Source organism: Thalassophryne amazonica, chromosome 3 (assembly GCF_902500255.1).
Source record: "Thalassophryne amazonica chromosome 3, fThaAma1.1, whole genome shotgun sequence".
NCBI lineage: Eukaryota > Metazoa > Chordata > Actinopteri > Batrachoidiformes > Batrachoididae > Thalassophryne > Thalassophryne amazonica.
In genome coordinates, this window is record NC_047105.1 from 58,714,041 (window position 1) to 58,741,578 (window position 27,538).

At 41.5% G+C, this 27,538-nt stretch overlaps 1 protein-coding gene across 19 annotated transcripts in view; it reads right to left on the reverse strand.

The window, feature by feature from the left end:
* The window catches only part of cadpsb (Ca2+-dependent activator protein for secretion b), a 262,642-nt gene that overhangs the window by 88,637 nt on the left and 146,467 nt on the right, over window positions 1-27,538 (reverse strand). For all 19 annotated transcript variants that reach the window (XM_034166408.1, XM_034166409.1, XM_034166397.1 and 16 more), the window contains exons 7-8: window positions 7,639-7,750; window positions 715-854 (exon numbers count right to left, since the gene is read on the reverse strand). In XM_034166408.1, coding sequence (XP_034022299.1) covers window positions 715-854; window positions 7,639-7,750 — 252 coding nt within the window. The remainder of the gene's footprint in view (window positions 1-714; window positions 855-7,638; window positions 7,751-27,538) is intronic.

Sequence of the window (27,538 nt, forward strand, 5' to 3'; positions counted from 1 at the left end):
TATGCGTGCGCACACACACACACACACACACACACACACACACACACACACACACACACACACACACACACACACACACACACGCCTGTATGTATTATTCTGGCCCTGTGTGGATGACAGTTATACACCCAATCCTTGTTTTTATAGACATTTACAATGGATCATTCCACCCTGGCAAGAGAACAAACAGTTTAAGGACATCATTAATGGCCCAAAATTACAATGACATTTATACCTGTGAGAAGTGTATGTAAACCTGAGACCACAACTGTACTTTTTTATGTATTGTGCATTTGATTTGTGGGTGATTGTGGGTGTACTTTTCTGGTTTCTGTGCCCGTGAGGTCAATAAGAAAAATCCCAATGAGTCATCCTGATATGGCCATAAAGCTTTGACTCTAATGGATTTCAGATTTTAAAAACAGTACATAAGACTAATGTCCAAATCAATTTGAAATGTCACTAAAACAAACAAACAGCAGGAACTATTCATCCACTTTTCTATATTTTGTATGAAATTAGTTTCTCAATGTTGCGTCATAGATTTAGTCTTGTATTGTTACTCCTACTGGACCCACTAGGGGGAGCAGTGTACTTCACTGTGTTTTTCCAAGGAATGTCACTCTTAGTGAGACCAAGGAATTGACAGGGCTCGAGTTCTGTGTGAAGAACATGCAAAATGAAAGGAAGCGAGGAGTGTAGTTGTTGTGTTACCCGCAGTGTTTCATGTTCTGTGGTTTGTCCATACGAATGGCCAGTTTGATCCTCAGATCCTGGTCAGGACAAGCCTTGGTCACCGTCATTTTGTGCAGCTCCGACTGCTTGGGGCTGTTCGGAGTTGGATGAAGGACAACCTGCACTCAGACAAAAGACAGCAAAAAGACAGACTTATATTACTGGCACATTTTTAATCATTCAGCTCTGTGTTTGGCGACGACATGTATTTGTGATCACATTTGTTGAAAGTGAGAGAATAAAGGGAGCGGTGGTGTAGAGGAAGGGAGCGGCACTTTCTGCTGCTTCTCTGAAGAAGAGGCCTAATCTCTCTTTGTTGAGTTAAAGACCTTTGAGGAAGCCTGCCTTCCTGCCAACACTGCAGCAGTGGGGGATCAAAGAGCCTTGTCACAGCCAAGGTCAACGCCACTACGGGGACATGTGACGCTCCAACACCACTTTCATCCATCACAGTATCTTCATGTGTTTACAGTTTCCACTACAGGAACTTAACGTTTGCTCCTCGCTCTGTCTGAGTCTTGTTAAAATAAAGAGCGGAGATCCGGATTCTGCTTTTAAGCATTTGAGGATGTTTGATTTCTTTTGCCACTTGTTTAGTTTAAGGAAAAAATAAGGTCATTCTTCAAGCAAATTGAAATGACAGCACAGTGAAGGCACAGCCCTGAAACCAGGACAAAACACAGGCAGCCAGATGGCAACAAACTGAACTCAAAGTGAGTATCTCAGTCACAGTGAGGCAGAACAAAGACAGCGTCCGTCTGCAAACTGACTGCACTAATTAATCACAGCTGATTTGCTTTAATGTAATCAAAGTGATTTAATTACACGGAACTCTTAAAGTAATAAACTGGCTCTTTGGTATAAAAGCATAGGTAGACATGTAAATGGTGTATATGTGTACAGACCATACAAAATGTCCAATACGACACACAATTGATTCGTTATGATGGAGGTGATGTTATATGTTCTGGCAGTGGATTTTGTGGTGGTGATGTGGTAAAATTACACATGGCTGGACATTTGTGTCTTCAGTGTCATGATATTGACTGCACAACTACAACATAGTGGACACAATGACACAGACAACTCGTGCAAGCTGCTGCTTGATTGAGCACAATAGAAAAATTCTTCAGTCGCACAATTCCCTATCCTAAATTCCCTGTACGCAGTAACTCAAAAACTACCCTCAACAAAATTATAAACGCAACACTTTTGGTTTTGCTCCCATTTTGTATGAGATGAACTCAAAGATCTAAAACTTTTTCCACATACACAATATCACCATTTCCCTCAAATATTGTTCACAAACCAGTCTAAATCTGTGATAGTGAGCACTTCTCCTTTGCTGAGATAATCCATCCCACCTCACAGGTGTGCCATATCAAGATGCTGATTAGACACCATGATTAGTGCACAGGTGTGCCTTAGACTGTCCACAATAAAAGGCCACTCTGAAAGGTGCAGTTTTGTTTTATTGGGGGGGGGATACCAGTCAGTATCTGGTGTGACCACCATTTGCCTCATGCAGTGCAACACATCTCCTTCGCACAGAGTTGATCAGGTTGTCAATTGTGGCCTGTGGAATGTTGGTCCACTCCTCTTCAATGGCTGTGCGAAGTTGCTGGATACTGGTAGGAACTGGTACACACTTTCATATACACCGGTCCAGAGCATCCCAAACATGCTCAATGGGTGACATGTCCGGTGAGTATGCCGGCCATGCAAGAACTGGGACATTTTCAGCTTCCAAGAATTGTGTACAGATCTTTGCAACATGGGGCCGTGCATTATCCTGCTGCAACATGAGGTGATGTTCTTGGATGTATGGCACAACAATGGGCCTTAGGATCTCGTCACGGTATCTCTGTGCATCCAAAATGCCATCAATAAAATGCACCTGTGTTCTTCGTCCATAACAGACGCCTGCCCATACCATAACCCCACCGCCACCATGGGCCACTCAATCCACAACATTGACATCAGAAAACCGCTCACCCACATGACGCCACACACGCTGTCTGTCATCTGCACTGAACAGTGTGAACCGGGATTCATCCGTGAAGAGAACACCTCTCCAACGTGCCAAACGCCAGCGAATTTGAGCATTTGCCCACTCAAGTCGGTTACGACGACGAACTGGAGTCAGGTCGAGACCCCGATGAGGACGACGAGCATGCAGATGAGCTTCCCTTAGACGGTTTCTGACAGTTTGTGCAGAAATTCTTTGGTTATGCAAACCGATTGTTTCAGCAGCTGTCCGAGTGGCTGGTCTAGACGATCTTGGAGGTGAACATGCTGGATGTGGAGGTCCTGGGCTGGTGTGGTTACACGTGGTCTGCGGTTGTGAGGCTGGTTGGATGTATTGCCAAATTCTCTGAAACGCCTTTGGAGACGGCTTATGGTAGAGAAATGAACATTCAATACACGAGCAACAGCTCTGGTTGACATTCCTGCTGTCAGCATGCCAATTGCACGCTCCCTCAAATCTTGCGACATCTGTGGCATTGTGCTGTGTGATAAAACTGCACCTTTCAGAGTGGCCTTTTATTGTGGGCAGTCTAAGGCACACCTGTGCACTAATCATGGTGTCTAATCAGCATCTTGATATGGCACACCTGTGAGGTGGGATGGATTATCTCAGCAAAGAAGTGCTCACTATCACAGATTTAGACTGGTTTGTGAACAATATTTGAGGGAAATGGTGATATTGTGTATGTGGAAAAAGTTTTAGATCTTTGAGTTCATCTCATACAAAATGGGAGCAAAACCAAAAGTGTTGCATTTATATTTTTGTTGAGTGTAATATGTTGTACACTTGTACATGTCTAACTTTAAAGAGAATAGAATGGGGACAAAACAATCAAAGTCTGGTGAACTTTGATGCTGCAGATCCACCAAAAAAGTAACTTACTTAGACTGTTATATCCCATAGATAAGTCTGCCACCTGCTGGAGCTGCACCAACCTTCATGATTTAAGCTTGCAACCGCTGTGAGGACGATGTACACTACATTAAATAGGAAACAAAACATGCAAAACAACATGAAAGTAAAACTGAATTTAAATGATGGGTGCAATGTGCGAATGAGGATGAGAACAAAAATATTTCACTGGTACTGTAAATTACTCACTACAAACTCAAAACACTGTTCTGAAAGCTTTAGAAATCTTTGTTTCAAACCATTGTTCAAAACTCGTGATTTGAAAACATCATGCCCCTCCCCCCTCCCCCGTGCTGAACAATGGCACCTGCTGCATGACTCAGAAATGTGAAACCACTGTGAATGTGAATTTAATATTTAAAGGCTGCAATCAGTGCCGACAGACTGGATTGGTTAGTCCAAATACCTTGAATGGAATATTGATTTCATCTGACGCCACACGACCTCAGTTGCTATGTCTTAAGCATTAGCAAAATGCTAGAGGTCGAAGTCCCCCCCCTCACACACACACATTTAATGCTTAAATGGTCAGGTGGATGACAGAATTTCAACTGAGTTCGTGCCCTGACCAGTCGTAGACTCCACACAGTGCACAAAGGGGTTTACAGTGGTTTTATGGACAAATTCTACCATACTTATGCCATTACACTGAAGCTCACTTTCGACTTTATGGACATGTTTCATCTTTGTGGACGATGGTGATGGATTAAACAAAAATCTACATATAAATTCAAAGTAACAATCATCAGCTTGGTGAAAGAATTTCAACTTAGTCTGCACCCAAAGTGGTTGTAGAGTCTATATTATGCACAAAGGAATTTACACTGGATTTAATGTGAGCGTTATGGCGCAGTTACTCCATTACATGGGAGTTCTGTTGGGAGCTGCATTATGTGTAATGTACAGTCCCAGCATATATATATATATATATATATATATATATATATATATATATAGTGCATGACTATACACTCTACCAACCAGAAGAACAACATAGTTCATGCTTTGCCTGACATTTTTTGAAACACAAATGAAGGCCATCACTGCCATTACCGAATGAGGTCAATGCAAAAACCTATGAGCGATATGGTCACCAAGCACAAACCCTTCATGACATATTATAACCGCGAGAACTAGCTCAAACACAGAAGTGGAGGGACATGTACTGGCCAAATTGGGCACAAATATGCTGTATGATACTGCAGAGACAGCTCTCAGTAATGTGCACAATAACATCAACTACAGTTGCACTGAGACCCATGGCTGTACACATCACACCAGAAGACCACACATGACCACAAGTAGACAGTTGGATTAAGCACTGGTTGGCTGCGTGAATTTTAACCAAGGCACCAACGTTCCGACATTGATCAAATTTGAATGAAACTGTGGTAATTAATGTAACTGCTTCACCGAACAGGCTGTTATCAAATATGACAAGGCTTCAGTTGTGTGGGTTTTGATGCAGTTGGTTAAAACGTAAAACAATATTACCATTCCATAATTATAATTCTGCAGAACTGTAGCATCTACAAAAGAACCCAGTTTGTGAATTCTGACCACAGAATTGTTGTGGCTTCCCTGAGGATTCAGTTCATGTCAGTGCCAAAGACTAAATCTGGCCAGACTGGAAGATCAGACTGTTTCTCAGGATTCTGCATGCAATCAGGCTGGTGGACATGCAGACATGGATACAGCTGGGAATCTGAATGGATTGTGGGAGTTCCTCTGCAACCAGAAACTGAAATTTGCTGAGGATTATAATGAAGTTCTCATTGCCCATACAAGGAGGTGTTTCATATCTGAGGACATTCTAAGTATCATCCAGAGAAGAAAACGGGCTGTGATGACCCTTGGAATGGACAAAGAGGCATTTGTTAGAGCAGACTGTGATTAGGTGACACATCATCTGTGGTCTAGTGACCCCTGACCTGTTACAGATGAATTAATGCCCTTTGTTGCTCCAAACCTACACCTCATCCCACTGTCAATATGGTGGAAGATGGTTAAGTCCTGACAGATGCCTCTGCTGCACTATCACATTGGGTGGGCTACTTTGGGCAGCTGTATAAGACTGATCCTCGTGCTGGGATGTTAGACATCTTTGGCAGCAAAGTTCTTGTGGTTCTTGTGAACCACCAAATACTCCTTAGATTCACATACACCTGGGATACAGGTATCATTCCTATGGACTAGAAGAAAGGAATTGGTTTCCCAATCTGGAAAGGAAAGGGTTATCGTGTGGACTGTAACAACAACAGGGGTATTACAATGCTCTCTGTGCTGGGGAAGGTGATTGCAAGGGTTATTCTTGACAGAATTCAGTTCCCGCTACTTGTTGCTCACTGACTGAAACAGTCTGGCTTCACAGACAATAAGACAACCATCGCATTCGAGCCTTGTGTATACTCAATGAACGCAAGCTTGGATATCAGCAGCGCTTCTTTGTAGCCTATGTTGATTTTAACAAAGCATTGATTGAGTTGATCGACCTACTCTCTGGGACTTCCTCACATTTATTGGGATATCCAAGAAGTTACTGGATATCATAAACAGTGTGTATACAGATACTGTGAGTGCTGTACAGACTGGAGGAAGAGACTCTGAGTTTTCCCAGTGAAAAATGGTGTCCATCAGGGAAGTGTTCTGACTCCTACACAGTTTAATGCTTGCATGGACTGGATGTTGTGGAAACCAGTGATTTCGGCATTTTTTTGGTGAGGAAAGGCTTACTGACCTTGACATGTTGTAAACTTTGTGAAATTCATGGAACTATGGGTTTGCAATTATCCTGGATTATGATACAGGGTTTTATTGATCCTTGGAGTCAGCCATCAGATGTTTATCTGTCTGTGGTGAAAGTGTTTAAGTTGTAGAGACATTCACTTCTCTCACAAGTGACATTCATGTCTCTGGGTCCTCGGCTTTTGATATAGAGAGTCACCTGGAAAGAGGTTATGGAGTCAGTGAGGTTTGCTGGACAGAAGTGTTTGGCGATGCAGATTGTTTTGAAGGAATGTGAATGTCCAAGTCTTTGAGGTCCTGCTGCTACATATCGTACTGTATGGTTGTGAGGCTTGGATGCTAACCAGTGACCTACAATAATGACTGGATGTGTTTGGTACTAGGTCTGTTTGGAGGATCCTTAGGTACCACAAGAAGACTTTGTGTCAAACAAGCAGTTACTTAGGGAGGCTAAGATAAGGAGTATCGTTTGCGTAGTGAGGGGGTGTCAGCTTCAACATTTTGGCCATGTGGCATGTTTCTCTATGCATGATCCATCGCACAGGTCCCTGAGTGTTGACAACTCCAGTGGCTGGAGAAGGCCAAGCGGATGCCCACATTTCACCTGGCTGCAGCAAACAGATGATCACCCATGTCTGCTAATGTACTTGTTTGTGTTTGTCAGCAGGATTACTCAAAAACATACACATACATATAAGAGATTGGTCAGTGGCCAACTAACCCAATCAATTTTGGCGTAGCTCTGGATGTGAGGGGATCCTGGAAGTTTTTCTTCATTTTCGGCAACATGCTGAAATAAAATATTCTTAAAAAGGGGGCACCTACATGATAAGAAAGTTGGAATATGGCTTGGGGTTGATAAGGTTCACATGCTGGCTATAACGTGGCAGAGTAATACCCTCTTGTTATCATAATGTATTTTACAGCAATGCTGCACCTTTTAGTGTCAGAACAAAATATAGGATTGATGTACATGACATTTGATTTTTCAGTGTTTTAAAAAAGTATTTCAAAATTTACTGGCTCTGCCCCTTCATACAGATCCGTGAACAAATTTGATTGTTTCTATTACAAAGTAGCCTGAACCTTTTCACCAAGCTTTTTTTGAAAGTCAGATGTTTGATTAATCAAACAACATTCTTTGTATATGGGCCTGTGAGGACATCTCAGTATTCATAAAAACCCCCCACAGTCATTAAAATAATACAAAGCATTACCCTTCCTAGTTCTTTGTCCTCCAGTGCCAGTACACCCGTGCTTTCTGTAAACAGTTTCACCTTGACAGCAGGCAGAGGGTGTGTTGTGGTGAAGTCCCCCTGGGTCCCCCAGCTGAAAGACATAACAAAAGACACCCGAGAGGTTAGTTTTCATGACATCACTCACTGTGTTCGCACACAATAACTGTGGCAGCATCAAGCAATCAGTGCTTTTACATGTCAACAAAGGAGGTCTGGTAGAAATCTGGATGCGTGATGAATCAAAGGAAAGGGAACTTGATAGGGGTGACTGAATGATTTGATGAGAATAAAAACACTAGCTATGTTTACATGGACACTTTATTTCTGATCTGATTGAATTCTATCCGATTGGTGGATCAGATTGTCCTGTTTTCATGAACATGCCCTAAAGTGATCCGCTTGCTGTGCGTGTTTACATGCACCGTGATTACGATCCGATTCAGTCAGTCGAGCAATCCCATAATGCTTTGCGTTGTGACGTCTGCCGCTTGTCATACGCAAATGAGTTGTACCCAGAAGCTCGCCCGTATAAACAATAGATCTGTTAGCGGGAGTAATCAAGATTACTGTTATTGTTTGTGTGTTTCTTTTGAAACTGCAGCATAAGAGGAACATGCTTCTTCAGGACTTGTTCAGAAAGAGACGAACGCAGCGGAATGTGTTTTTACGTGATGTAGCACGGAGCATGGTTAGTAAAGCCATAATGAAAAGACCGACGGATTAAACAGCTGATTTACGAGCCAAATGAAAAAGAAGCCTTGGAGATCAAACGGAGCTTTGAGGAAACGCATCATATTCCTCAAATAACTGATGGGACTCACAGTCACATGCAAGTAGGTTATTTCTGAATGTCTGTCGTTTTCATTGACCCACAATCAATAACATCACAGCTACCACTTTTATGACTTCTGATAACTTTTTTCTGTGGCTTTTAGGTAGAGCCCACTATGAAATCTCACAAAACTTATTTTAAACAATGAACTTTTTCAAAATATGACAATAAAGCAGTTTCATGAATAAATGAAACAAACCTTGTGTGTGAGGTCTTTTTACATTTCCTACTTTACTCAACTAAAACAAGTTGTTTGCTTTTAGATTTTGGAGCATCAGTTACAAAATGCCTGGAAAATCCCAAGATTCCAATGTTTAGTGCCATTCAGACCTTTTTGAGAGCTCATCAACTGCCTTTCAAAGGTACCTTTCAAACTTTTAAGAGGAAAAAAAGTCATATACACTACACCCTGTTTTTTTTTTCCCTGATTTAGTCTTAATGGTATAATTACTCATTAAACATAAAAATTTTAAAAGACATAACCATTTTCTGTTTTAGGGTGTGAAAAACACTGAGGGAGAAGACTACTCATCATTACGACTACAAATCATTGGTGACCCTGCAGATCCACTCCTCGACTGGTTGCTGAAAGGCTTCATAAATTCTATCTGACCCCAGAGGAGAAATCTGTTAATGTGAACCTCAGCTCACTCTGTGTGACAGTAGAAAACACTTTAGGGATTTTGAAGTTGAGGTGGAGGGGGCTACTGAAGAGATTTTCACTTCACCTTTACACCAGTTGTGATAGCAACCTGCTTTGCACATCATAATTTCTGTCAAAATGAGAAGAAAAAGGCAAGCAACAACTGGTTGGAGAACACTGGTCACTTTGATGGCATCTTTCCTCAGCCTGGACCACAAGTCTGGATGCAGAGCTATGGTCTACAGTCAGCAGACATAGCTGTTAGATTAACACGTGTTAATCCACTTTATTAACTTAATTTCAAAGAACTTAATTCATTTAGGTGTTACCAGTTGAAGTTGTTCTGTGCTGAAAAAAAAAGAAAATACCTGAACTAACTTAATTGAATTGTGTCAATTGATAACACCTGCATTCATTAAATTCTTTGAAATTATGTTATTAAATTAGATTAGCACATGTGTTATCTTTGAAATGAAGTTAATAAAGTTTATTAACACGTGTTAAACCACTTTATTAACTTAATTTCAAAGAACTTAATTCATTTAGGTATTACCAGTTGACACAATTCAATTAAGTTGGTTCTTTTTTCAGTGTGGTGACACGTAGTGACCCAAGATCGTGCAAATTTACTTTTGTCGTGTTCGAGCACACACTGCTATTTCAGTGGCACAAACAAGTGCGTAGGATGCAAAAATGCATGTTTAATTAATGAAGGGTGATAGGTAAATGGAACCTGGAACCCGACGCATTGCTATTCAGAGGACGAAAATGGATGAGTGCTTAAGTACTGAGGAAATGCATATGAGTACAACTGGCATGCATGGAACTAGTAATCAGAAGAGATATAATGCTGGACGTTACAGTGACTGGTAGGATGAACACTAGTGGCTTCTACTGCTACAACTGCAATTCCAATGAAGTTAGGACGTTGTGTAAAATGTAAATCAAAACAAAATACAATGACTTGCAAATCAGTTTATTTTAATGAAATCGACTCCTTTCAGTCTTGGTGTGAGGAGCATCACTTGACTCTAAATGGGGTTAAAACCAAAGAAATGGTTTTTGATCCAAAAAGACTCCTGCCCCATGACCCAGTAATCATTGGAGGCAGGGAGATAGAACAGGTGGAGTCAGTGAAATATCTGGGCGTCTATGTGAATAATCTTCTGAGGTGGAATGTGCATGTGGATTTTTTATGTAAGAAACTTTCCCAAAGACTCCACTTCCTCAGAAGACTTAGATTGTTTGGTGTAAGCACCCGAATCATGGTTTGTTTTTATAATGTGGTGCTGGAGAGCCTCATTAGATATGGAATAGTAGCCTGGTTTGGCTCATTCACAGTGCAGGGTAAAACCAAAATTGGACAGCTTGTAAAAAATGCAATGAAAATCATAGGACAGAAGGAGTTTCCTTCTCTCCAGACAATTTTTGAAACCTTTTTCCTGGCACAAGCTAAAGCCATAATCAGAGAACCCTCCCATCCACTGCACAGTGAATACACTCTGCTACCTTCTGGGAGGCGCTGCCGAGCGATCAAGCACCGCAGTAACAGGTTCAAACTCTCTTCTGTTCCCACGTCAGTGGCTTTGTTAAATAAGACAAGACAGTAGGAATGTGTTTTTTTAATTGTTGAATTGTAATTATAATGTTATTTATTGGGCAGGTGCAATAAGTCACTGAAGTCACTTTATCTGCAAATGCACTTTACTTGGGATTGTGCAATATCATGACATGATCATACTCCTTTTGTTGAAATCATGCAGACCAGCTGACTGTTGTACCGTTGTCTGTGTGTCTGGATGTTAAATGTTGTGAATGTTGTGTATGTGTCAAACAACACTGTGAGCCCAAGACAAATTTCCCTGTGGGGACAATAAAGTTTAACCTAACCTAAATCCTCTTCAACCTATATTCAATTGAATACACCACAAAGACAAGATATTTAATGTTTAAACTGATAAACTTTAGTTTTTTTTGCAAATATTTGCTCATTTTGAAATGGATGCCTGCAACATGTTTCAAAAAAGCTGGGACGGTGGTATGTTTACCACTGTGTTACATCACCTTTCCTTCTAACAACACTCAATAAGCATTTGGGAACTGAGGACACTAATTCTGAGTGTCATCATTGGGTATAAAAGAAGCATCCCCAAAAGTCTCAGCTGTTTACAAACAAAGATGGGGCGTGGATCACCACTTTGTGAACAACTGCATGAAAAAATAGTCCAAGAGTTTAAGAACAATGTTTCTCAATGTTCAATTGCAAGGAATTTAGGAATTCCATCATCTACAGTCCATAATATAATCAGAAGATTCAGAGAATCTGGAGAACTTTCTACACGTAAGCAGCTTGGCTTGAAAACCAACACTGAATGCCCGTGACCTTTGATCCCTCAGGTGGCACTGCATTAAAAACCGACATCAATATGTAAAGCATCTTACTGCATGGGCTTAGGAACACTTCAGAAAACCATTGTCAGTTAACACAGTTCGTCGCTATATCTACAAGTGCAAGTTAAAACTCTACCATGCAAAGCGAAAGCCATACATCAACAACATCCAGAAACGCTGCCACCGTCTCTGGGCCGGAGCTCATTTGAAATGGACAAACGCAAAGTGGAAAACTGTGCTGTGGTCTGATGAGTACACATTTCAGATTGTTTTTGGAAATCATGGACATCGTGTCCTCCAGAGAAAAGAGGAAAAAGACCATCCAGATTGTTACCGGCGCTAAGTTCAAAAGCCAGCATCTGTGATGGTATGGAGGTGTGTTAGTGCCCATGGCATGGGCAACTTACACATCTGTGATGGCACCATCAATGCTGAAAGGTACATCCAGGTTTTGGAGTAACACATGCTGCCATCCAAGCAACATCTTTTTCAGGGACGTCCCTGCTTATTTCAGCAAGACAATGCCAAGCCACATTCTGCACGTGTTACAACAGCGTGGCTTCGTAGTAAAAGAGTGTGGGTACGAGACTGGCCTGCCTGCAGTCCAGACCTGCTGCCCATTGAAAATGTGTGGCGCATTATACGACAACAGAGACCCTGGACTGTTCAACAACTGAAGTCATACATCAAACAAGAATGGGAAAGAATTCCACCTACAAAGCTTCAACAATTAGTGTCCTCAGTTCCCAAACGCTTATTGTTATTAGAAGGAAAAGTGATGTAACACAGTGGTAAACATACCACTGTCCCAGCTTTTTTTTAAACGTGTTGCAGGCATTTCAAAATGAGCAAATATTTGCACAAAAACAATAAAGTTTATCAGTTTCAACATTAAATATCTTGTCTTTGTGGTGTATTGAATATAGGTTGAAGAGAATTTGCAAATCATTGGATCCTGTTATAATTTACATTTTACACAACGTCCCAACTTCATTGTAATTGGGGTTGTAAATATGATGATTTTGTTCACTGACTGAGGTGCAGCTGTTTCAACTTCTGAGAAAGAACTTCACACAAATTCTTCAAGGAATCATGACCTGTCAAATACAGTACTTCTTAAAGTATTTGGAAAAAGTATTGTGCATCGCTGTGTGAACTGTGTACATATGTGGTGAACATGCTTATGTAAGATGTAGTATCTGAGTGTTGCACTCTTCAAATATAGTGTTAGACAGCACTGGAGTTTTTACCTGGTTTTGGTGGTCTAAGGTATAAAGGCTTTCTGGTGATAGATGATTTCGATGAACAAAGTCTGTGCCTAAGCATACGTCATTTTTAGTCCAACATACCAATACGTCCACAAGTGGTATTGTTATCTAGGGGATGAAGGCGCAGTCGTAAAAATGATGGGAGTAAGCTGTAAGCTAGCCATGGCACTTGCGCTGTATTGGGTGCGATTTTGCAACCTTTATGTTGATTTTTTCCCTTAATTTGTCACCTGTCTGTATTAAAGGATTATTACCTGAGCTCAAGGTGTGTACCGGAAAATATCTGACCGAAGTGTAAGTACGAACCGAGCATTAGCGAGGTCTGTGCAAAAAACACAGAGGTCTCATATACCCGTATAGACCAAGCAAATGAGGCTAATAATTCGTTTAGTATATGGCTACTATATATATAAACATGGAAACTTATAGTAACGCCCAAATATGGAAGCTGCTGACGGCTCATAGTCAGACCTGAAATTACTAACAGATGGTCCGGTCGTTAGCTGGTATGCTTTCAGTCTGTGCTGGTTGGATATTTATGGGGTACGCTCATGTCTGACTTGTTTTTTTTTTTATTGTGTTTTTAGCTTTCTGGTTTGTAATGAATGTGATATGCATTCCGGACCGATTGTCATGATATTTTCACATATCAGACCAGAAATCAGCCAATCGGAGTGAGTGTAGCATCACAGGTATATAATAATTGGACTTATCATTCACCTCTCTGTCAACACTTTGACAGCACCACATACACACAGTACCACATACAGTTCTGTGCAAAAGTTTTAGATTGTCAGGACTTTAGACAAAATTGTGTTTTCTGAGTTATGGCGTTTTTCGTTACAACTCTGAACCCACACTATGTTGAACCTCAAAAAAGATGGACTACAGCCGCAGAGGAGCACACAGGTTGCCATTGTTGTCAACTAAGAGGCGGTTGGAATGAGCACAGGCTCAACAAAATTGGTCAGTGGAAGATTTAAAAAAGCATTGCCTGGTCTGAGGAGTTTTGATTTCTGCAAGCAAAACTGTGTCCAACCCAGTCCTCACAAGGTATATCTAGTGAAGGGTCTTGTGAGTGTACTCATACCTGTATGCTGTGTATATGCATAATAATAATAAAAAGGTTGGGACTGGAAGTCTTTATTAGTTGAAAAGATATTACAAATCTCCAGGATGAAAGCTCAGAAGATTAAACACAATTTGTATTCACCTCCACACTGTCAGTTGCATGAAACTCAATTTAGCTATTTATGCACTAGACATCACTAAGCTGCACTTGGCCAGATTTTTACATAATAATCCCTCAGCCAAAATTATTTATGGGGCTTGCTACAGGGAGCAGCAGTGATATGCCTTAGTTGTGCTAAAATTAACTTTGGCTGTCAAGTTTACTGTGGTTATTTGACCCTCAATTCAAACATCTCCAAAAACAAAATGCTGTGAACAACACAAAGAAAACACAAAATGCTTTGAAAATTGTTAACCACATTTCAAACTGTAACAATAAATTTAAAACATGAAATAAGAGCAAGTATATGAAAGACTGATATAAATAAATGTTTTACTGCAAATACTATAACAGCTTGAGCAAAATAATACAATTTTCAGGCTTCACAGGAAAGTATTTCCAGGAATTGCATGCGATATTAAAGTACTATAACATCCTCCCCCTTCTAGAGAAACTTTTACTCTAATGAGCTATTAGAGAAAATTAAAACTACATTGAATGGATTGTTCCATTATTGTTATTGTATTTTGCTTGCTTGATTTGCTTCCCTTTTAATTTTCTTTTCTTCTCTGCTTTTTTAAATCATGTTTCCCCTTTGGTGATTTGAACATTCGCAATGTTAACATACATCTTCAGCCATGTGGTATCGGGTCGCGGGGGCAACAGCTCCAGCAGTGGACCCCAAACGTCCCTTTCCTGGGCCACAATAACTACTTCTGGCTGGGAGATCCCGAGGCGTTCCCAATGTGGAGACATAATATCTCCACCTAGTCCTTTTGGAGCCTCCTTTTCTAAATAAGGGGACCACGACCCCAGTTTGCCACTCCTTAGGTACCGTCCCAGACCTCCACGCAATGTTGAAGAGGCATCTCTTCCAAGACAGTCCCTCCACACCCAGAGCCTTCAGCATTTCTGGATAGAAATTGATGATGATCCCCCATCAGCTTCCAGCTTGGCCTCTATTACAGAGGGCGCTCCAGTCTGATGCAGGAGTTCCTCAGTGTTCCTTCCAGCACACGATTACCTCCTCAGTTGAGGTCAACAGAGTCCCATCCTTAATGTAGATTGGATGGTTCCGTTTTCTTCTCCTGAGGTGCCTCATGGTCTGCCTTCTCCATGGTTACTCTGAACTCCTCCCACACCCACTGCTTTGCCTCCCTCCCACTGCCACCCTTACGGCCTGTCGCAAGGACTCCTTCTTCAGTTGCACGACCACCAGTGTCCACCATGGTGTTTGAGGGTTGTCGCCCCTTGAGGAACCTAAGCCCTTCAGGCCACAGCTCCCTGCTGCAGCTTCAGCAATGGAAGTTTTGAACATTTCCCATTCTGGTTCAATACTCCCAACTTCCACAGGGATGGTAGAAAAACTCCACCAGAGGTATGAGTTGAAGATCTTTGGGACAGTGGGCTCCTCCAGACATTCCCAGTTCACTCACACTATCTGTTTGGGCTTACCAGGTCTGTCCAAAGTCCTCCCCAACAGTCTGATCCAACTCACTGCCAAAGGGTGATCAGTTGACAGCTCTGCCCCTCTCTTCACCAGAGTGTCCAGAAAATGCAGCCTCAGATCAGATGATATGATCACAAAATCGATCATCGATCCTTGGCTTACAGTGCTCTGGTACCATGTACACTTATGAGCATGTGTTTGAACATGGTATTTGTTATGGACAGTCCATAACTAGCACATACTGTAAACCCGAATGTTCAAATTAATTAAAAAGATTAAGCAGTATAAACTCAGCAGTATAAAAGTTTTAAGTTCTGGGAACAATTGACTATGGCAATTGATTGCTTCAATTTTTCTGATTTCTGCGAACTTGTTTGGGTTTACAGCGCAGAAGTCCAATAACAAATGATCGCTTGGGTTTAGATCGGGGAGGCCGTTCCTCCCAGTCACGCCTCTCCAGGTGTGTCTGTCATGTGTCATCAATCAATCAATCAATTTTATTTATATAGCGCCAAATCACAACAAACAGTTGCCCCAAGGTGCTTTATATTGTAAGGCAAGGCCATTCAATAATTACGTAAAAACCCCAACAGTCAAAACGACCCCCTGTGAGCAAGCACTTGGCGACAGTGGGAAGGAAAAACTCCCTTTTAACAGGAAAAAACCTCCAGCAGAACCAGGCTCAGGGAGGGGCAGTCTTCTGCTGGGACTGGTTGGGGCTGAGGGAGAGAACCAGGAAAAAGACATGCTGTGGAGGGGAGCAGAGATCAATCACTAATGATTAAATGCAGAGTGGTGCATACAGAGCAAAAAGAGAAAGAAACACTCAGTGCATCATGGGAACCCCCCAGCAGTCTAAGTCTATAGCAGCATAACTAAGGGATGGTTCAGGGTCACCTGATCCAGCCCTAACTATAAGCTTTAGCAAAAAGGAAAGTTTTAAGCCTAATCTTAAAAGTAGAGAGGGTGTCTGTCTCCCTGATCCAAATTGGGAGCTGGTTCCACAGGAGAGGAGCCTGAAAGCTGAAGGCTCTGCCTCCCATTCTACTCTTACAAACCCTAGGAACTACAAGTAAGCCTGCAGTCTGAGAGCGAAGCGCTCTATTGGGGTGATATGGTACTATGAGGTCCCTAAGATAAGATGGGACCTGATTATTCAAAACCTTATAAGTAAGAAGAAGAATTTTAAATTCTATTCTAGAATTAACAGGAAGCCAATGAAGAGAGGCCAATATGGGTGAGATATGCTCTCTCCTTCTAGTCCCCGTTAGTACTCTAGCTGCAGCATTTTGAATTAACTGAAGGCTTTTCAGGGAACTTTTAGGACAACCTGATAATAATGAATTACAATAGTCCAGCCTAGAGGAAATAAATGCATGAATTAGTTTTTCAGCATCACTCTGAGACAAGACCTTTCTAATTTTAGAGATATTGCGTAAATGCAAAAAAGCAGTCCCACATATTTGTTTAATATGCGCTTTGAATGACATATCCTGATCAAAAATGACTCCAAGATTTCTCACAGTATTACTAGAGGTCAGGGTAATGCCATCCAGAGTAAGGATCTGGTTAGACACCATGTTTTCTAAGATTTGTGGGGCCAAGTACATGTCATGTCATGTGTCTCTGTCATGTGTGTGTTGAAGTCCCCCAGCAGAACAATGGAGTCTCCGGTGCATGCAGGACTCCAGTCAGTGGCTCCAAGTAGGCCGAATATTCCGAACTGCTGTCCGGTGCATATGCACAAACAACAGTCAGAGTACAGCCCCCCCCCCCCCCCGGCCGCCCGAAGATACAGGGAGGCGACCATTCCATCTACCAAGGTAAACACCAATGTAGTGGCGCTCAGCCAGGGACTCATGAGTATCCCCACACCCACCCAGCACTTCACACCCTGGGCAATTCCAGAGAAGAATAAGGTCCAGCCCCTATCAAGGGGAGTAGTTACAGAGGTGAGGCTATTCGTGGAGGCGAGGTCCACCAGATCTAACTGGTAGCACGCTATCTCCCGCACAAGCTCCGACTCCTTCCCCCACAGCGAGGTGATGTTCCATGCCTCCCAGAACTAGCGTCTGCCGTCCAGGTCTGGTCCGTTGAGGCCTTCGGCTTTCACTGTCACCCATGGGACAGCGCACCCGACGCCAGCGGTTCCCCCTGCGGGTAGTGACCCCACAGGGTGGAAATGGAAACTCCACATTGTCTTTTTGGGCTGTGCCCGACTGGGCTCCGTGGCAAGCCCAGCCACCAGGTGCTACCTGATGGGTCCTCCATACAGGTCTGGTTCCAGACGGGGGGGCGGGCTTCCTCTGGGCCGGGTCACATTTCCTCTTCCCCTTCCTCTTACACAATGTTTGACTATAATGAGAGCTACTTGATGAAATTATTATTATTATTAGTATTATTATTATTAATGCAATCATAACTGTAGTGATTGCTCAGCAGCTTTTGTTTTAAATAGACAATATTGTATTAAACATAATACTATGTGTGAGTTATTGATTCTCAAACCTGTTGCTTGTTTTCTATTAAAAAAGCAACAACAAAACAACAACAACAACAAATAAGTATCTGACTGCTTTACTCATGTTAAACAATTGCTTTGTTTGCCATAAAATCTTTTAGAAAAAATTAAATGAATGAGAGTGAATGAAGCAGCCATACCAGGAGTTACAAAAAGTAAACCAAAACCAAATCAAAATAGCAAGAAAATGAAGCTAGCGCCTACTTTGTATTCATTGGTACATTTGTTGTACAGCATCTAAAGAAATATGAACATCTAAGAGTATTTATCAATTCATAGCTTCTGGATTAAAAGTTAGCTGTTAGCAAGTAATTGCATCAAACTAAAATCAGGCAACATAAGTGCCACGGAAACAAAATTAAATACACTGTGACCATCTCCGGTATGCTCGCTGAGGTAGAAGTGACGCTTGTTTAATTGGGTAATTAAATTATTTTTAAAGCAGTGCTCGTACTTTACCATCAGCAGGTCACCATCTCAGCTAGAACTAGTATAAAAGCCATAAATGGAGTGTGTGTGCGTGCATGTGTGTGTGTCTGGGGGGAGCAGAATGCAACAGTTTTAAGTTTTAGAATAAATTATGTCATTTCACTTTTTAACACCATTCACATTTCCACTTTGAGAAGCTGAGTCAGAAGTCATGATGCCAAAAAAAAAGTGTTTCTGGTTCAGTTATGAATCATGAATGACTCAGGTGGTTTTCCCACAGGTTCAGGGGTTTACTGTACATCTAACCACCTTCACAGTTTAAGAGGCCCTCAATATTAATAATGATCTAAAATAAATAAATAGTAAAACTGCTATTAATGGTATTTTAAACCGTTATACAGCAGTAAACTATTTTCGAGGTGTAACTGTATCCAGTGCAGTGTATGAAGCAACACTCCCTATGTGTGTATTGAGATCTTTTCTGGTATTTGTTTTCATTCACAGGCCACATGTGCACATTTAGTGTATGTGAGCCCCGCCCTGTGAAGCCCATGCCCCTCCCCACATTTATAAAGTGACAGTAGTGAGTGACCAACCATGGGCAGGTGTGGTGGCTAAGTGATTAATGCATTTACTTCCAAAACAGTAGGTTCCCAGTTCAAGGCCACCCATGCCCATTTTCCATGTGAAGTGGAACTGCGTGAGGAAGAGTATAAAACCTGTGCCAAATCCTCACTAGCGACGAGGGATGGCACGTCTGATACGACACTAATACAGGAAATTTCAGTATCTGCCAATACTGATACCAATCCGATAACTTTTTCTTAAAACAATTAATCTGTTAATAAATACATGCATTTGTCTGGAAGCACTTTGCTACCTAGATATCTAACTGATAAAAACATCAACTCAAAGTGTGAAACACACATTTTTACTCTGTTAAATGAAAAACTACATACCCCACAACATGACTCAGATGGACAACAGGAGACTCCGATTGGATTTTTTTAATTTATTCTGATATCTGATCTAAGGACTTTGGCCAAAATCTATATATTAAAAGCCAAGTGGCCTCTGTGTAAGTGTGTGCGTAGATGTAACTGACAATTGCTGTTTGGTATTGTTACGTAGATAATATCTGTGCTATTTCCTTGTTTTATGTTAGTTATCAAGCATTTTCTCCATCACGCATGCACAAGTTTCAGATAAAGGGAGGGTTCCCCCTGTCTGTGGAGAACCCATAAGGTTGAGATTGTGAGACTAAGCCACATCCACTGTAACGCCCACATTGTCTTGTATAAAGCTACTGTGTCAGCCATGTTTGTAGTCTTCCACAAGATGGAGTCTGTCTGTGGAAACCTGGGCCTAGTTTTCAACGTGACTTTCAATAAATTCAAACTGAATAATATAACGATTTTGTTCTTTGTAAGGAGCAGTATATTACATAAAGAATCGTGAGAAAATACAGTATGCTTATGTATTTTGGGTCAAAGATGAATGCCGTGAAAATGGAAAGTTGATAGGGCTAATATTTTTGGAGAAATTAGGGATATTACATAACAGTGAACGCTGGACATTGATATCACCATTAATCAGTCTCTGCTAACCAGACAAGCTCTAAACAAAGGAAATAGCTCAACCTTGCCAGTTGTCAAACATAACTCAACTAAATGTGCCAAATACTAAATACAAGGTCTGTTAGAAAAGTATCCAACCTATTTATTTTTTGCAAAAACCTGATGGATTTGAATCACATGTGCTTCCATGAGCCAACCTTGAACCTTCGTGCGCATGCGTGAATTTTTTCACGCCTATCGATTGCGTCATTTGCTGGTAAGCAGCCTTTGTGTGAGGATGGGTGTAGTCTCTCGTCTGATTTTCTTTGCAAGGAAAATGGCGGAATGACTGGAGCAGCGCGACTGCATCAAATTTTGCCAGAAACTGGGCGACAGCCAGGTGGAAACCATTTGGATTATTCAGAAGGCTTTCGGTGACGATCCTCTGGGCATCACACAGATTAAGGAGCGGTACAACCGGTTTAAAGACGTCCGCACAACGGTGGAGAGCGAGCCACGCTCCGGTCGGCCATCAACATGCAGAAATGACCAGATCATTTCCAAAGTGAATGCTGTGGTGATGTGGGACCGCCGTGTGACTACGAGAAACTGCGGAAGAGGTGGACATCAGCACTTTTTCGGCACATTCCACTGTGACAGAAGATATGGCCATGAAAAGAGTTGCAGCGAAATTCATGCCGATGGCTTCGGCACGAAGCTGCTGACGGAGCAAAAGCTCCTGCGTGTTGAAGTCTCACAGGACATGCTGTGACTCCGAAAAATGATGTCCACCATTCAGATGATTCAGATGGCTTTTGGTGGCTTTTCAGTCGTGTGACTATCCAAGAAATTGTGGAAGAGGTGGGCATGTCCCAGCATGTCCTGGTTTGATGCAGTCGCGCTGCTCCAGTCGTTCCGCCATTTTCCTTGCAAAGAAAATCCGATGAGAGACTACACCCATCCTCACACAAAGGCTGCTTACAAGCAAATGACGCAATCGACAGCCATGAAAAAATTCATGCATGCGCACGAAGGTTCAAGGTTGGCTCATGCAAGCACACGTGATTCAAATCCATCAGGTTTTTGCAAAAAATAAAAAGGTCGGATACTTTTCTAACAGACCCCGTACATTCATTCATTCATTCATCTTCTACTGCTTAGCCCAATTAAGGGTCGCGGGGGGCTGGAGCCTATCCCAGCAGCCATAGAGCACGAGGCGGGGTACACCCAGGACAGGACACCAGTCTGTCTAACGCGCTAGTTGAATTTATAATGATCCATAATATTGGTTAGGTGCACTCTTACAAGCAACATTCCAGAATTCCTTCAAAAGAACATGCTCGGGGACTAAATCATCTTCTGGTAATGAATATGGTCAGACTAGCATTAACAAAGGTCAGATGCAGAGCCCTTCCAGCTGCTAAAGGAATCCAACTGCCGTTCATTTTCTCGACGTGGAGGAGGGAGGGGAGCGAAGGGAAGCCAGTTTTTTAGTCTGACATGCTGGTGCTGCATCCAGTACCACTAAATCTTTTATAGCACAGTGAAAGCCAAGTTCAGCTGTGGTGAAGTTTCTTTGGTGCCAAATTACTGAAATTTTTCAATTATGGTTTACTCACGCAATCCAGCCTTTCCTTCAGTAATCTGTTTAATTTGCAAAGTGCATTCACAAGAAAATGATAGATCACAGAACCCTGGGAAAAACACTAAAAAGTCTTCCTACACTCAAGAACTGTTTTGACGAGCCACAGGCTTTGGCAGCGTAGGCACATTATAAGTGTATTTTCTTGCAAAGTGGATTTGACATAAAGCACTCTGAAGCAGCTCACAGGGGAAACCAAACATCAATAAAACAATGGGACAGAATTGCAACAGTGAACACTGTTAAGTTAGCGGAAAGATAATTAAAAGCATTGAAATGGTATGTTTGGGGTGGCTTGGATTAAATAAATAATTACAGTAAAAGCTTCACTCTGTCCAGGGTAACTAAATTATTAATTTTGGTTATTAGTCATTCTTAATTGTTCAAAGTGATTAACACTAAATGCCTAACATCTGAATGTTAACACGGTCACTCTTATTTTCTAAAACTCAGATTTGTAGTAAAAGCAGCAATGAATCACAAAAAAACCAAAACCTAACAAAAATCCCACGGGAGAAGAAATGTTCTTCTTTCTGAAATGAATACAGTCATTTGATTTGTTGATAACAGATTTTGCAGATGATAGTAGTGTTCAGTTATGACTTCTAAACAACCTGACATTACCACACTACCACTCTTTATCACATAAATGTTTGGCATGAATGTGTTCATCCATTATCACATTTTGAATGTGAATAGCACAGACTTCTATTTATATACACCTACTGGCTCCCTTGTAAATACATGTATATATTCTTATTTGTCTTTTTATATTTATATTTTTTTATATTTACTTTTACACCTTTGCACTATGGGAGTTGTCTTTTAATTTCGTTGTACCTTGTGTATAATGACAATAAAAAGCATTCTATTCTATTCTGTTCAGTTCTATTTTTAAAAAAATAATACATGCTATCATCTTGTAACTCATCAAAATTAAAAGAGCACTTAATGAGAATGAACTGATTAGACAGTGGTTGATTTTGATGCACCAAATTGATTGAAATTGAAATGAAGGAAGTTTTTATTTTTGGTTATGTAATATCCCATATACATGTCTGCCACCTGCTGGATGGTGTGTGGATGCTGATGAATGAATGAAGCTCTGGTTGATTCAGATATGTTCAGCAAGCAATAATCTATAACCAGTGGCGGGCACAGCAAGTTAGCTTCAATAACCACTAATCTGCTAACTGAAAAGTTAACTTTTATAACGCAAAACCGATAAACCCCTAAAACAATTTAGAGGAAGTTACAGCTAACCACTAACTTTTAGTATGGACTCAGCACACTGTAAGAAACTGATAAACCAATTTCAAGTTTAAGCACCACACACACACAATACTACATAGTGTGGCAGTGTAGATCAAACACAAGGCACTTTCACTTATGGTTTCATTTAAACAAACTAATTTTGGATAGGTTATCAGCATTAACAGCAACTCTGTCATTTTTACAAAGTGAAAATATCGCACTTTTATAGTAATGCACTAATTCTGAAGATTTGAGTGTTAAACCGACACAAATGCCAAAAGGTAGTATGGGAAATCAGTCTCCTCTCATCACCCCCCCCCCCCCCCCCATCTAAATGCATAGAACACTGCCATCTACTGGATGGGAGTTTCAATCAGGTTTTAGAATTCATCATAGTACAGAAACAGCATTAGTGAAGGTTACAAATGATCTTCTTATGGCCTCGGACAGTGGACTCATCTCTGTGCTTGTTCTGTTAGACCTCAGTGCTGCTTTTGATACTGTTGACCATAAAATTTTATTAGAGATTAGAGCATGCCATAGGTATTAAAGGCACTGCGCTGCGGTGGTTTGAATCATATTTGTCTAATAGATTACAATTTGTTCATGTAAATGGGGAATCTTCTTCACAGACTAAAGTTAATTATGGAATTCCACAAGGTTCTGTGCTAGGACCAATTTTATTCACTTTATACATGCTTCCCTTAGGCAGTATTATTAGACGGTATTGCTTAAATTTTCATTGTTACGCAGATGATACCCAGCTTTATCTATCCATGAAGCCAGAGGACACACACCAATTAGCTAAACTGCAGGATTGTCTTACAGACATAAAGACATGGATGACCTCTAATTTCCTGCTTTTAAACTCAGATAAAACTGAAGTTATTGTACTTGGCCCCACAAATCTTAGAAACATGGTGTCTAACCAGATCCTTACTGTGGATGGCATTACCCTGACCTCTAGTAATACTGTGAGAAATCTTGGAGTCATTTTTGATCAGGATATGTCATTCAAAGCGCATATTAAACAAATATGTAGGACTGCTTTTTTTGCATTTACGCAATATCTCTAAAATCAGAAAGGTCTTGTCTCAGAGTGATGCTGAAAAACTAATTCATGCATTTATTTCCTCTAGGCTGGACTATTGTAATTCATTATTATCAGGTTGTCCTAAAAGTTCCCTAAAAAGCCTTCAGTTAATTCAAAATGCTGCAGCTAGAGTACTGACGGGGACTAGAAGGAGAGAGCATATCTCACCCATATTGGCCTCTCTTCATTGGCTTCCTGTTAATTCTAGAATAGAATTTAAAATTCTTCTTCTTACTTATAAGGTTTTGAATAATCAGGTCCCATCTTATCTTAGGGACCTCGTAGTACCATATCACCCCAATAGAGCGCTTCGCTCTCAGACTGCAGGCTTACTTGTAGTTCCTAGGGTTTGTAAGAGTAGAATGGGAGGCAGAGCCTTCAGCTTTCAGGCTCCTCTCCTGTGGAACCAGCTCCCAATTCATATCAGGGAGACAGACACCCTCTCTACTTTTAAGATTAGGCTTAAAACTTTCCTTTTTGCTAAAGCTTATAGTTAGGGCTGGATCAGGTGACCCTGAACCATCCCTTAGTTATGCTGCTATAGACGTAGACTGCTGGGGGGTTCCCATGATGCACTGTTTCTTTCTCTTTTTGCTCTGTATGCACCACTCTGCATTTAATCATTAGTGATCGATCTCTGCTCCCCTCCACAGCATGTCTTTTTCCTGGTTCTCTCCCTCAGCCCCAACCAGTCCCAGCAGAAGACTGCCCCTCCCTGAGCCTGGTTCTGCTGGAGGTTTCTTCCTGTTAAAAGGGAGTTTTTCCTTCCCACTGTAGCCAAGTGCTTGCTCACAGGGGGTCGTTTTGACCGTTGGGGTTTTACATAATTATTGTATGGCCTTGCCTTACAATATAAAGCGCCTTGGGGCAACTGTTTGTTGTGATTTGGCGCTATATAAAAAAATTGATTGATTGATTGAGTGTGAATAGCGGCCACACTTCACAAACAGAATTTTCAGTTTTGCAAATGTCTTTTTTGTACAAATGGAAAAAATGACATATTTACAAATACACATCTGCGCAGCCAATCTGGTCTGTGTCAGCCTGATCCCATCAGATCTCAGAAGCTAAGCACTGCGGGACCTGGTTAGTACTTGGATGGGAGACCTCGTTGGAACACCAGCGGCTGTGTGTGTTTCTCTAGGTAAAACTGGAGTTGCATCAGAAAGGGCATCCGGCATAAAACATGTGCCAACTACCTGTGCGGATCTGGCTGTATCCGCTGTGGCGACCCCGAAGACAAAATGGGAGCAGCCGAAAGGACAACAACAACAACTACACATCTATTTGTAAAAACCAACACTCAAGTTACAAATTGGAAATTTGTGTTTGTGGATCACAAAACACGTGCGCAAATCAAGGACTATTTGTAGATCACCCTCTGTGCATTTGCGGGTATTAATGAGACAAATTTAACTCCATAAATAAGTGTCTTTTCGCTTAAAGAAATGGTTTGCATGTACATGCTGTCGATCATAATACATTGCAGCAATGCATGATGGGAGTTTGGGGTTTGTTTTATTATTATTATGATTATTATGATTATTATTATTATTGTACTACATGTTAGTTTAGCAAAGTTGTTAGTAGGGTTGAGACGGATACTCGTTTCAGACGAGTATCCGGTACAATATCAATATCTCTCTCTGTGCTTGGCTTGATTCTACCTCACATTGCTGTCTTAGCTCACCTCTTTTCAGTTTGTATTATATTTAAAGTTACTTGGTGAACTTGTTTCGTATCGTATGTGGTGCTTTTGACAAGACAGAGCTGAAAACGGCTCGTGTCGCGTCGGTCACTGCCTCCACTCCGGTTGGGGGTTTTATCTATCTATCTATCTATTTATTTATTTATTTATTTATTAACCGTTTGCTTGCTCTTCGTTTGATTGGGTGATATGAAGTCAGTTGGAAAACTTTGCTCCTACTGAATGCAGTGCTTTTGAGAAGAATACAGTGAACAAGCCTGACATATTATTGTCAGCCTTGTGAGATCACAGATCTGGCAACTTGCTTCTGACGGATTGTTTGTTGCTGTGACGCCATTTTGAACTTCACACGGTTGTATACGCTTCTTTTATTTCTGTTTAGCACTCTTCTGGTTATTAATTGCATCTACTGTGAATGTTTAACAACAGTCCTGTTGTGAATTGCTAGCAGTTAGCATTCGCTAGCGGTTAGCATTCACTAGTGGTTAGCTTTTGCTAGCTAGGTCGACAGCTCCCCTCTCCGTTGTTACTTTTTATAGCTGTTTCTTTTCTACCCGTTTAATACTTCTGTTCGTTTTTCAGTTGAACTGCTGTGAATTTTAAGTCATTTTTACTCCTGTGTAAAATCTTAGGAGCGGCTAGCGGTTAGCTTGCGTTAGCTATTTCTGACCCTTCTCATCATTTTTTAATTTCATTTTTTACACTTCTGTTAGTTAATTAACTGTTTAGTGTATTTTATAGCTTCATACTTATACTTCTGTTAGTTTTTCAGTGTAACTGCTGTGAATTTTAATTCATTTATCTGCATCTGTGTGAGCCTTAGGAGTGGTTAGCTTATCCATTATTGTTAGCTCGTGTTTGCTTGGCTACATTTTTGAATTTCTTAGTGCACAAAGTACACTACTTATTATATTTTTCACCCTCTGTAAATCCTGCGTGATGTTGGAAGATAGGGTGGCTCTCTTAGAGAGCCGTGTCTGTAAGTTAGAGCAGCTTCTTAATGCAGTGAAGTTAGATGTTACGGGCACTCCAGATGAGGTTAGTGTTGGGCCGGCTAGCGAGCCCATTAGCATCAGCTTAGAAATGCCGGCTGTGGAGGACGGCTTTCGGACTGTGGCTAGGCGGAGGAACTGCTGTAGGGCTTGGTGCCCGGTTGTGGCACCCCGATCACACTCGGCAGTGCGAACTGTGAATCGGTTCTCCCCCTTGGATTTGCCAGATGTGAATTCTCTGAGCCCACGAGTGACTTCCACTCCTGTCTCCAGGCCGAAACACTGGACTTTAGTGATAGGGGATTCTATCACCCGCAAAGTCATGTTACAGACGCTGGCTGACATTAAATGTATTCCTGGGGTCAGAGCTCCTGACACTGCATCTCATCTTAGGGTGCTGACGCTGCAGAAGGGAAGACAGACGAAGGAACATGACATGAGATATAGTCACATAGTTATTCACGTTGGCACCAATGATATCAGGATGAAGCACTCAGAGGTCACAAAAATGGACATAGAGAGGACTTGTGACCTTGCCAGAAAGATGTGTCTGCATCGATTAATAGTCTCTGGTCCCTTCCCCTCCCGGGCTACTGATGAGGCATTTAGCAGGCTGACATCATTAAATAGGTGGCTGGCGTAGTTTTGTAGACAGCAAGGCTTTAGCTTTATTGATAACTGGCCTTCGTTCTGGGGCCACCGTGGCTTGCTGATGCCGGACGGCCTCCACCATACTGGGGAAGGCGCCGCCATCTTGTCTGCGAACATAGATAGAGCTCTACAGGGAGTGTAACATTAGGAATCTACAGCAGGCCATGGAACAAGTGATTGGAGACCCTGCAAGGCTTATGACAAATGTGGGTGTGGAA